Genomic DNA, 13122 nt, shown 5'->3' on the forward strand with positions numbered 1-13122 from the left:
TAAATGACTGTGCTCAAAGAAGGGCGCACTTCAAGCTGTTTCTCCGTTGCAGGAACTCTCAGAGCTTTCATTCACACAAGCTTTCAGAAGTGAAACACAAATACCAAAGAAATACAAGCACAGCATCTTTTCTATACAGTAACCTATGCAGAACGGCATTCTTCATAGTTCATTTCCGAGAGCACTGATGAAGAATACTGAATACTGAAAACTTCAGGCTCACACAGAGGCAAGTACAAAGAGCAGAGCTGGTTTGTTTGTTTATTTACTGTGAGCACGCTGTTGCTTTCTTCAGTCAAGCACACCAGAAGAGAACATTGAATTCCATTACAGGAATTGAACTCAGGACTTCTGGAAAAGCAATCAGTGCTCTTAGCCACAGAGCCATCTCTCCAGCCCCAGAAAGGAACTGTTACAGGGAATGTTTTTAGCTTGATTTTAGAGCTAGGAAAGTCCTTAGTCAACATTTTCTCTTTCAATGAGAAAACACTTAATTAACAGGCTCAGTGTAAATCCCATCAACAAACGGCTACAGTAACTTTGAAAGGGGAGGCAGGGAATTAACAGAACTGTGAGATGGAGAAACAGCCATGACACGTGGTAGTGACAGAGGATGACCTAGAACAGTGTGAAATTGCAGAAATCATAGAACCAGGGAAGGGACATGAGCAGTTAGAGCAGGCCATCATGCAAAGGAAAACTGGGTCGTTTTCTTTTTAAAGCTGTTCTCAAAGACTCTGAACAGCATCAGTAAGTGTGTCAGTACTCACATCTCTGTGAACAGCATAAGTGTGTCAGTACTCACATCTCTGTGAACAGCATCAGTAAGTGTGTCAGTACTCACATCCCTGTGAACAGCATCAGTAAGTGTGTCAGTACTCACATCCCTGTGAACAGCATCAGTAAGTGTGCCAGTACTCACATCTCTGTGAACAGCATAAGTGTGTCAGTACTCACATCTCTGTGAACAGCATCAGTAAGTGTGTCAGTACTCACATCTCTGTGAACAGCATAAGTGTGTCAGTACTCACATCTCTACAAACAGCATCAGTAAGTGTGTCAGTACTCACATCTCTGTGAACAGCATCAGTTCGTGTGTCAGTACTCACATATATATTTTTAAATGAAAGCTGATGTATAAACAAAATTACTTCAACTACTATAGAAAACGGTATTACCTTTCTGTCTTGCTTTAACAATCACCTCGATGTGTTTCATTGCTGCTTTCAATAGTTTCTTGGTTATAATAGATGGAATATCCACCTAGAAAAATGAACAAAAATAAAACTTTAAAAATACTAAATTGGAATGGCAAGAACAGTACTACAATGGAGCTAAAAAGGACAAGAATGAAGAACAGTGGAGTGGGGTATAATTGGTAAGAATATATAGTAACAGACTATAGACTTCAAAACTGCTCTCATCACACACACACACACATCACACTGATATACCCTAACATCATCTGTATCACAAAATATACACAATCTTAAAGTGTGTGATGGTTTGCATATGCTTGGCCCAGGGAATGGCACTGTTGGGAGATGTGGCCTTGTTGGAATAGGTGTGGCCCTGACTCTTGTCCTGGCTGCCTGGGAGTCAGTATTCTGCCAGCAGCCTTCAGATGAAGATGTAGAACTCTCAGCTCCTCCTGCACCATGCCTGCCTGGTGCTGTCCTGCTACCACCCTGATGATACTAGACCGAACCTCTGAGCCTGTAAGGCAGCCCCATTTAAATGTTGTCCTTTCTAAGACTTGCACTGGTCATGATGTCTGTTCACAGCAGTAAAACCCTAATAAGACAGTGTCTACCTAAAATAAAATAAATACTAGGAGGCAAAAGATTTGAATGGACATTTCTTTAAAGAAATAAGCAAATAAGCAAATGGAAGGATGCTCACATCCCTGGCATCAAGAGCCTGCAGACCAGTTACAAAGCACCATTCACTCACCCAAGGCTAGGCAGGTACCTACAGTGGTGGAAAGGGTGTGACCACGAGGGACAGTCATCCCAGGAGGGAGAGGCTAAGATCTACAAGTCTAAGACTAACTTGGAACAATTAGGGAGAACCTACCTCAAAGAAGAGTATGAGTAACAAAAGAGTGTGGTGACTGACAAGGAAGTGAAAGAGCATGTTCACACACAGATGTGGCACACAATGCTACTGCCACTTTGGAAAACATTCTGACAGCTAACTCCTTTGAAGGATAAAACAGAGTGCTCTATCTCACAGAGCAGTTAATTATACTCTTAAACACAGACTCATAATTAATGAATATATAGCTATCAAAAAATAAATCTTCATGAGACTTATGTTGAAAATAAATCAGTATATATCAACTGAAAAATAATGAATTGTGGTCTATCCAGCCATCAAAAACTGAAGTGCAGGGCTGGAGAGATGGCTCAGCAGTTAAGAGCACTGACTGTGCTTCCAGAGGTCCTGAGTTCAATTCCCAGCAACCACATGGTGGCTCACAACCATCTGTAATGGGATCCAATGCCCTCTTCTGATGTGTCTACCAGCTACAGTGTACTTACATACATTAAATAAATAAATCTTTAAAAAAAAAAACTGAAGTGCAGATATATGCCACAATATGACAATATAAATGAATCTAGAAAGCATTATGCTAAGAGAATGAAATGTCCCAAAAGGCCATGTATTAAATGATTTCATATACATCAAATATCCAGAGACACAGAGGCAGGAAACAGAACAATGGTTGGTGATGTGAGCAAATGGGGGACTATGGTGAACAGGTACAAGGTCTCTTTTCGGATAACAAAAATATTTTGAAATTGATTGTATAAGCAATATATGCAGAATGTTTTAAATACTATGAGAAGCCAATGAATGCTAGACTTTAAATGGATAAAATATATGTCCTATATGTATCAATAAAACTGTTATCAAACAATAGAGTACAATGGTTAGTTAGTGCACATCTATAATCTCAGCACTGTAGAGGCTGAGGCAGGAGGGCTGCAAGTTTGAGACCAACCTGGGCTGTATAGTAAGACCTTCTTTCAAAACAAGGCAAGAAGAAGACAGAAGAAAAAGGAACCTATGTATGTGCTTGTGTGAGTAAATATTATACTGCAAATACAAGGTACTACTCTTGTAGAATCTCTAGGCTGGGTCAAAGCCTAACACATTAGTTCTACTAATACTACCAATTAAATCATTTGAAGAATAATTTATTTAAAGTTGTTATTTAAATGAGTTACCATCAATCATCTGATCTCTCCCTTTCCTCTTCCCTTGTGTGTGTGTGTGTGTGTGTGTATGTACAGGTAGAGGCAGGAGACTGACACTCCCATGCTTCATCTAATTTTTGGAACAGTATCTCTCAGGGAACCGAGTGCTCACCATCTTTGGCTAGGATGGCTGGCCCACACCCCAGGGATCTCATGTGCCCCTCACCCAGCACTACCTTAAAGACACATGCTGTGTCAACCCGCTTCTATATAGATGCTGGAAATTTCAATGCAGGCCTCATCTCACATAGCAAAATGTTACTTGTTGAGCCACCTCCTCAGCTCAATCATATTGTTTTTCTTAATGAACAATTCATCACATTTAGTGTATTATGAAACAGTTGTGCTAGAACTATTTTTAAAAACATGATGAATATCTATTAGCTTTGTTTTAATCAAGAACGTGCCAGGCATGAAGATGCATAATCCCAACATTTAGGAGGATGAGGTAGGAAGATCCCAAATTGGAGACAACAAATAAATGTAAGAGAACACACACACAATTAAGGCAAATGAAAAGCAAATGGAAAGACCCAGGACTTAGCATCCTCACACCATTACAGCCAGCACCAACTGTGGCAGGGATAAGTTAAGTCCTTAACCAGGCTTAATTTGTGAGCTTTTTTTATTCTTCTGAAAATAAAAACTATGACACATATTGTTTTCCAGCATCTTCTGTTTGCTATTTAAAGTAAGTATTTCCTTTGTAAATATATATATTATTCTACATAGTGATTTTTCATGGCTATGTAATTAGCTGTATTAATCACCAATAATCAATCATTAGATACCAGTTTTTCTTTTTGGTTATTTTTATTTAGAACTTTACAATTATCCCATAAAGTGCAATAAATATTTTACTGTGAGTTACTTTAATTATTTTTATTAATTTTTATTTATATGAGTGCTATGTAGCTGTCTTCAGACATATCAAAAGAGGGCATCAGATTTCATTACAGATGGTCGTGAGCCACCATGTGGTTGCTGGAAATTGAACTCAGGTCCTCTAGAAGAGCAGACAGTGCTCTTAACCACTGAGCCATCTCTCCAGCCCGTTTTTTAATTTTTAAATTCCTCAAATTAAAAAACAAACAAACAAGTATTAAAGGAAACCAAGTGCTCAATGGAATGGGACAACGGTGATTGGTCAACATTTAATAAAAAAAAAAATGAAAAAATACATCTACTACAGGAGAAAAAACAAGATCGCCATAATGATAAAACTCCAAATTCCTCATTAGAAGCATATGTACCTTGTGAATTCTTCGCACTAAGACAGATGCGAAAAACCGTAAAGTGATCCTTAGCTCATCAACAAAGGACTCGTCATCTGTCACATCCCTTCAAGTGAGGAAACAAAGCAAACATTCAGACGTTCTGAGAAATGCAGCTTCACCTTGTTGAAACCAATAAGTTCCCTTTTTTAAAAATTTATTTACGCTATTCTTTTTTTCTTTTTACTTTTTTTTTGGGGGGGGGGGCAAAGACTACCACTGAGCTACATACCCAGCCTGCAAACATTTTGTTTGTTCTGTTTGTGGTCCAAACAGGTTTTCTGTGTGTAGCTCTGACTATCCTGAAACTTGCTCTATAGACCATGTTGTCCTCAATCTCAGAAATCTGCCTGCCTCCACCTCCTGAATGCTAAGATTAAAAGTGTTAATTTTCCTGAAAATTTCCAGCTAGTTTTCCTGAAATCTTACTGTCCCTACAGGAAGTGCAGCATTTTCTTCATCAAAAGCAAGAAAGACCAGTGGAAATAAAGGCTACATCCTGACTAGAAGATGGAGCTGTCACATCTCTAAGCAGAGTAAGGAAAATAAACATGTCCACCGCGCCTCCTGCCAATCGGGGTTCCGCTATTACAGCATCAGTAGCTACTGAGAAGAAAACATGTCCTTTAGAGATACAGCAGACTTATGTCTAAGAAGTCTCACTTTGGCAACAAAAGATTTCGTCTTCTTTAGAAAAAGATTCATTTTATAAAGATTTCAGCAGCAGCTTTGTGGAAATTACAAATACTCCACATTTAAAACAATCAAATGGGGGGGCGGAAATTCCACACTCTCTTCCTGTTCTCCACCATGGCACAAGATCAGGGTGAAAAGGAGAACCCCATCCGCAAGCTCTGCCTCAACATTGGTGTCGGGGAAAGCAGAGACAGACTGACGCGCGGGCAGCCAAGGTGTTGGAGCAGCCCACAGGCCATTTGGCTTCTGGAGAAATGAAAAGAATGCTGTTCACTGCACAGTCCGTGGAGCCAAAGCAGAGGAGATTCTGGACAGAAGCCTGAAGGTGGGAGACTATTAACTGTGGGAAAAAGATACTGGGAGCTTCGGCTTTTTGATTCAGGAACACACCAACCTGGACATCAAATATGACCCAAGCATTGGCATCTATGGCCTGCATTTCTATGTGGTGCTGGGTAGGCCAGGTTTCACCATCGCAGACAAGAACAAACTGCACTGGAGCCAAACACAGACGCAGCAAAGAGGAGGCCATGTGCTGGTTCCAGCATTAGTATGATGGGTCCATCCTTCCTGGCAAATACATTTTATCCAAAAGACCAGTAACATTTTCTCAGGAAAAAAAAAAATCAAGTGTAAAACAAACAAACAAACAAACAACCCAGATCTAGTGAGGCCACTCATTGGGTAAGGGAGGGCATGAGCCCCTGCAGTTTAGACGGTGGGCAAGAAGAGAGAACCGACTCTGGGAGGTTGTCCTCGGACCTTTATACAGACTGTGTCTGGCACATGCGCGATTAAGTAAAAGTGAAACCATTAACTTAGTCTTAACACACTGTGGATGAACTCAAGAAGAATGTTTTTAAAAAATTAGAAAATACAAAACATAACTGGATCATTGTGAAAGTGGGGCACATCAGTAGATATTACACTGTAGGATATACATCTACACAATGCTTAAAGAAACATGCATTTATCAAATGACATAATGTGGATGCCTGACTCTAAATGAGAATCTCACTTTTTTCCTTTTATAGAAAGTGTTTTCTATGTCGGTCAAGAAACAACACCATACTCAGGTACAAAGAACGAGGACATCCTCAGTTTTGCAGGCAAATGGATGGAACTAGAAAACAGCATCCTGAGTGAGAAGACCCAAAAGGACATGCATGGTGTGTACTCACTAATAAGGAGATATTAGCCCAAAAAAGTACAGAAGACCCAGGACACAATCCACAGAACTAAAGAAGGTTAACAAGCCAAAGAGCCCAAGTGAGGATGCCTCAGGCCCACTGGGGAGGAAGAAGAAAACAATCACAAGAGGGGAGAGGGAGGGAGAGTATTGTTGGGGGAACAGGACTGAAGCCCTGAGGGTTAGTTAGCAGAATGAATGGAAACAGGCAACCTCAGGAGACAAAAGGTGGGGGGACTTCCTTGTGGAGATTTCGGAGAGGAGGTATGGGATGTGGAACAAGCAGAGGGTGGACTGGGAAGGAGGTAAAATCTGGACTGTAAAAAAAGATTAAAAAAAAAAAGGAGAGAGAAAGAGAGAGAGAGAGAGAGAGAGAGAGAGAGAGAGAGAGAACCCAGTCCGTGTATGTGTACCTGCTTGTATGTGCAATTACAGTTCAGGCGTTTGTTCACACATGCACATAGAGATCACTGGTCAACCTTTTTTTGGCAAGAACTTTATGAACAGTTATTTCTGCAGCCCCTGTGAAAGCTGTATTAGAAAGTGTTTGCTGGAGTGAAGGTCTCCTTCTGTAGGCCAGGCTGGCCCCACACTCGAGCTCCTCCTTTCTCTGCCTCTCTCTGCACGGTGACACAGGCTTCTTCACTCTGCCTAGTGCACCAACGATGCGTAACTGAAACCAATTACATCTTTGGTAGTCAAATTGAAAGAAAGTGTACTACCGGTATTTATAGTTCAAGACACAGCTAAATATCCAATATTATATTTCTCCATAAAAAAAGATTTGGCCAAAAGTGCCACTGAGAAATCCTGATTTGCACTGAAAATGCCTATTAGAATTCAGTATTTCCTTGCAAATGGTTATTCCCCTATCATAAAGACACTTGTTCTTGCAGAACTTGCAGAACTAACTAAATAAATAATTTTCTTGACTGAAATGTCTATGCAACTTTGAGATTTAGGTTAATTTGGAATAGCCTAATATTTGAGGTACTTATTTTGCAATAATGATGCTTAGCTTAATGCTTAGCTCTTATCACAATAAGAGGGGGGATGGGGCTTTTATGGAAAATAGAAACATACCTGTACCATGGATAGACAAAGTTTTCCAACACTAATTCAAGTACCTGCACAAGAAAATGTTTAAAGAAATATAACTATAGGATAATACACTGTACTACTAAGTGATATATATTAGCACAACCAACTTCATTAAACCCAATATTGACAATTGTTTATGTCACTTTTACATAGTTGTGAGTATCAATAGGAACATCTGCAATACTGACAGCATGATAAAAATGTCCCCAATGCTAAGGATGGAACCCAGGCTCTTGCACATGTTCTACAGATATACCACCAAATCCCATCCCAGGCTCTGGACTGTAGTTTTAAATTAGCAAGTCAAAGAAACAGAAAAAGCCTAAGAAGCCACAAAATTGTTGCAGCTTCCATTTAGACAGCAATACATACAAACTGAGAAAACGAACCATAAAGCAGGGTTCCGTTGCAGTGTTCCGCTGCCAGGTGCTATCCTTAAACTAATTAGCATTCAGTGTAGGGCAGTGCTTATCTTCTGTCACTGCCTATGTGACTCCAAACCCATTGCTTAGAGTGAGACAACCCCACTCCCCACCTTTAAAGACTTGACTGATATATTAGATAGAAAGAAAGATATGTCCTTTAAAACAATAAATAAATACGGAAGAAATCAAAATTTAAAAAGTGACTAGAATAGGTCATGAACTTTCTAGTGACCATTACCCAACTCCCTGTTCTACACTCCAGTTAAGTGTCAAAACTAGTGTTATAATTCATTAAGATACCTGCCTATAAGAGTTCAGTATTTCTTTTCAAATAGTTATTGCCCCTATCATAATGACACATGTTCTTGCAGAACTAAATAAACAAATAATTCTCTTGACTGAAATGTCTATGTAAATTTGAGATTTAAGTGTAATTTGGAATAGTTTAGTATTCAAGGTACTTATTTTATAATAATTATCTAGCCAAGAAGTCATTAGGTAATACACATTAAGATGTGGGGTGTGTGTGTGTGTGTGTGTGTGTGTGTGTGTGTGTGTGTGTATGTGTGTGTGTTGTTTGGTTTTTTTTTTTTGTTGCTTAAGACAGGTTCTGTAACTCAGGCTAGCCTAGAACTTACAATGTCTCCTGGCAGGCCTTAAACTCATGATCCTGCTGCCTAGGCTTCCCAAGTGCTGGAACTACAGGAATGCACCACTATGCCTGCTTTAATAAGATAGATCATGAATACATTTTCCCATAAAAGTATCTGAAAATTTTTTATTTGTATTCAACATTTTTTATTTGTATATGGAATCATAAACCAAATAATATTTCAGTCAACATAGACGGCATATTTAACAATGGGCCCATAAGGCTATAAATGTTCCTACCTCCTGGGGGTTGGGGAGGGTCATAGCTTTTATAGGACAGTGTTTGCTAGCTTGTTTGTGGCGTTCAGGTATAAATGACTGTGCTGCCAATTACAACAATCTATGGGACATACAATTATGCACAGTATATGAAACATGATAATAAGTATGTTACAAGTTTGTGAATTTACTATGTCATGTCATACTTTTTAATCTATGGCATACTACATTTTATAGTATATGTTTATATATTTTTATAGGTTGGGATCTGCACTGGTTAGTTTTGACTGTCAACTTCATAACCCAGAATTAACTGGGAATAAAGTCTCAAATAAAAGTTATGAACATCAGGCTGTATTTATTTTTTTATTTATGAGTGTGTGTATATGTATGTAATATATACATATGTATTCATATACATATGTGTGTATGGGCTGGAGAGATGGCTCAGTGGTTAAGAGCACTGACTCTTCTTCTAGAGGTCCCGAGTTCAAATCCCAGCAACCACATGGTGGATCACAACCATCTGTAATGAGCTCTGGTGCCCTCTTCTGGTGTGTCTGAAAACAACTAGAGTGTATTTATATAAATAAAATAAATAAATAAATCATTTTAAAATTAAATAAATGTGTGTCTACATTTATTTAATACACACACACACACACACACACACACACACACACACACATCTTAAATGATAATTGATGTGGGAAAACCCAGGCCATGATGGACAACACCATTTTCTAGTCAAGGAGTACGGTGTCTCACTTTTTTCAGCAACAGACTTGGGGCCACACAGGCAGTTGAGCAGTGACAGCTGTGTGTTGGATTACACAGAAAGCTAATTAGTTTAGAGTCGTGTAAAGGAGGAAACATCTAGGTGGGAGCAGGAAAGCAAGGGCCCACTCAATACTCTCGCTCTGCTCGTCTCTGACGCGATGCTTTAAGTTTCTGCCCTGACTTTCCTGCAATAATGGACCAGAACATGAAATTGTAAGCTAAGTAAATCCTTTCCTCTCCCAAGCTATTTTGTCAGAACACAGCAGCATAAGTTAAATTAGAACAACACTGTTCTTTTAATTTTAGAGTTTACTCCTATTTATTAAAAGAAAAAGAACAATTTTGTGTAAAACAAGAAATATGCCATGTTGGGCCAGAAGCAGCTTCAGAGAATTCATATTTGTACATCCCCTGACTGCATCAAGAAGCCCCATTCAATGATTGAAGTCAGCATCTAAGTCTGCACAAGCTCATGCTGTGATGCTCTCTCAGGAACAAAGCTGCCTATGGTTCTCAGAACACGGTCCCATTCTTTCTTTCCTTCTTTTTTTTTTTAAAGATTTTATTTATTTTATGAGTACACACTGTTGCTTGTTGCAGTACAGGGCACCACCTGTGGCAGTAAATATTAAAAAATAAAAATTGGTTTATCACTTTACCGGCCCTGAGGTCTCACGCCTCAGGCCTGGTTTTAGTTCAGAGCCGCGAGAACCTCTGGCGCCCAGTCTGAGCCACCATGGCCCAACTTGTCCTCGAAACTCCCTTCCCTTGGCGGTTTTCTACCAACTGTTCTCCGCCTCTGTCCCGGGGTATTTCTGTTCCCCAAAATCCCAACACAAACAGAATATATAAAATAGCTTTATATATTCAACTATACAGTTTTATATATTCAACTCTCATAGACCTATAAGATCCTTAATGTTCATAGCTATTTAACACCAATCAATCCCACCTGGGTCTAGCTGGTCCTTGCAGCTACCTTCCCACTCGTTTCTATCACTTCCTCCGCCTCTCCTACCTCTCACCTCTTTTGACTTCTTAGACCTCCCTTCTCTCCACTCCCTCACCCCGCCCAGTCACTGGCTTTCTTTTATTTTACTAATTAAAATGGGAAGGTTCAGTTGGAGTCTCCTGACTAGGCAGCCCTTCTGGGGGAAGTGGAATTAACACTAAAATACAAACAGCTTCGGGACAATCTACAGCTGCTGTCTTCAGACACAAGAAGAGGGTATCCCATTACAGTTGGTTGTGAGCCATCATATGGTTGCTGGGACTTGAACTCAGGACCTCAGGGAGAACAGTCAGTGCTCTTAACCACTGAGCCATCTCTCCAGCCCCCAACAGTCCCATTCTTAAGAAACACATATTTGGCACTATTAATTAAATTACTTACCTCTGAGAGAGAGGCATCAACCTTGGAAGAAACTTTCAAGTCTAGCCAGGGCTGATAGTTTTCAAGTAGCAAGGAAGGCCTAAAGTAAATCAAATAACTAAATCACTTTAATAAAATACATGATAATAAAATGTAAGCTTTAGGTAAAAGCACTTGCCTTACAAGCCCAATCAGTTGAGCTTGATTTCCAGAACCCAAATAAAAGGGAAAGGAGAAAACCAACTGCACACGTTGTCCTCTGACCTCCCAACATTTGCCATGACCACACACCCACACAAAACCCATGTGCACAATTAAAAAGTAAGAGTGTAACTTACCTATGTCTTTTACATTTCACTTTGCCACAAACAGCACAGCTATGTCCTTGTGGAAATAACTCTTGCAGTCCTAATTGCTAAAAAGATGAAAGAAAAGAGACTGACGTTTAGTTCCCATAATATCTCTACCACAGGAAATCAGGTTTTCAGCAGCTTTGTCACACTTCATGCAAGCACTGAAACTCTTAGTTATAATAAGTACCTTCTGAATTTTGGGACTGGATGCAAAATACCTAATAGACTGCTCTACAGGTTACACCAGGTGTGGCTCCATGCTTTGGTAGAAGAGAAATATCTAACATGACCAATGTTAGTTCAGTGACTCCCACCAGTAGAAGGGGAAAAACAAAAGACTGGGTTCCAAAAACAACAGCTCTCTCAGCAGGCATGGAGGTACATGCCTATAATTTTAACTCTCAGGATGCTGAGGCAGGAGGATCTAGAATTTAAGTCCCATGAGACCCTGTATTTAACAAAATAAAACAAGAAAACCACCTTTCTCACTTAAAACTAAAGTCAAATGGCATGAGCACTTAAAAAAAAAAAAAAAAACACACCCTATCTACTGTGTCATGTATTGCAAAAACACAAGGAAAAGACATTATTTTCCATTTCTTCCAAAGCTTAGCTTCAATGAGGGGGAAGACAGGTGATCCTAAGGCCCTGCTGACCAAATCTGGCCAGAGTTGTGTTCCTCTGCAGAACATACCACAAATTTAAAATGAAGGACTGTATCAACTCAAAGAACCATAATTCATGACTTAAAAACAGCCACTAGGGGCTGGGAAAACAGCCGGTGCAAGGCCCCAAGCTCCATCAATGAATATCTCATTCAATCCTGACCTGCAGACAGAAATTTGCCTTACAGAGATAGATTTAATATATTACTACCACTATTAAATTTCAAAAATACAAATTGTTTCTGTTAAACAAGTTGCCTAATTAGTTTTGTTTTCTATGGTGTACATATGCATTTAAGAGATTTGCAGAGTTGGAGGTAAAGGTTAGCTTAGTGGTAGAACTCTCGCTCTGGCACAGGCACTGGGTTCAATCCTCTGCATGTGCCCATTCACCCTAACATCTGCACATGAAAGTCAAGGGCTAAATTATTTAACCCAGAATTCCTTAAATGTCTGTGCTTCGGAATTACCTGAAAAGGTTTTAACAATACTATTTACAGAATACTAGCCTAGAACTTCCTAACTAAAATCTGGGAATAAGGTCCAACAATCCATTCTGTTGGTGATTTCCAAGGAGGGTCTCTTCTCTAACCAGCTTTTGTGGAACATGTACCTAAGGGACAAGCTCACAGGGTGAACTACAACTTCCTGAGGAGACTATTTTTCTTTTACAATTCTCTTTTTTTATTTATTATATATTAAGTATACCGTAGCTGTCTTCAGACACACCAAAAGAGATCTGGTTAAGATCTCATTAAGGATGGTTGTGAGCCACCATGTGGTTACTGGGATTTGAACTCTGGACCTTTGGAAGAGCAGTCAGTGTGCTTAACCTCTGAGCCATCTCTCCAGCCCCCCTTTACAATTCTTATTAGAACAGTAAACCTTAAAAGTAAGACTAAAGGTGCAGCTCAGTGGGAGATTAAACACAAGTTTAATCCTCAGCACCAAAAAATAAAATCAAATTAAAATAAGTACCTATATATTTATACATGCATTATATAGGTAAATATACATGATGCTCATTTAAAATTTTTTCTGTGGACTTCATATAGTCCATTATAAAATGATACTAAGTAGATTTTTAAAAAACACTGCTTTACAATGCTCTTAGTAATAAATATTAAATAGCAT

General features: G+C 39.3%; 1 protein-coding gene and 1 pseudogene across 5 annotated transcripts in view; one reads left to right on the forward strand and one right to left on the reverse strand.

Moving 5' to 3' along the window:
* SNX14 (sorting nexin 14) overlaps positions 1 to 13122 on the reverse strand; it is a 73670-nt gene that overhangs the window by 31014 nt on the left and 29534 nt on the right. For 3 of the 4 annotated variants that reach the window (XM_080934472.1, XM_080934471.1, XM_080934470.1), the window contains exons 3-7: positions 11309 to 11385; positions 10992 to 11070; positions 7506 to 7549; positions 4517 to 4604; positions 1179 to 1263 (exon numbers count right to left, since the gene is read on the reverse strand). In XM_080934472.1, coding sequence (XP_080790598.1) covers positions 1179 to 1263; positions 4517 to 4604; positions 7506 to 7549; positions 10992 to 11070; positions 11309 to 11385 — 373 coding nt within the window. Of the gene's footprint in view, positions 1 to 1178; positions 1264 to 4516; positions 4605 to 7505; positions 7550 to 10991; positions 11071 to 11308; positions 11386 to 13122 lie in introns of those variants that run through there. The other variant, XM_080934473.1, reaches the window with a different exon arrangement.
* LOC308434146 (large ribosomal subunit protein uL5-like) lies at positions 5348 to 7333 on the forward strand (annotated as a pseudogene). The gene is made up of 3 exons: positions 5348 to 5832; positions 6268 to 6309; positions 7319 to 7333. The product of its transcript is annotated as a large ribosomal subunit protein uL5-like (transcript).

Source organism: Micromys minutus (assembly GCF_963924665.1).
Source record: "Micromys minutus genome assembly, chromosome: 21".
NCBI lineage: Eukaryota > Metazoa > Chordata > Mammalia > Rodentia > Muridae > Micromys > Micromys minutus.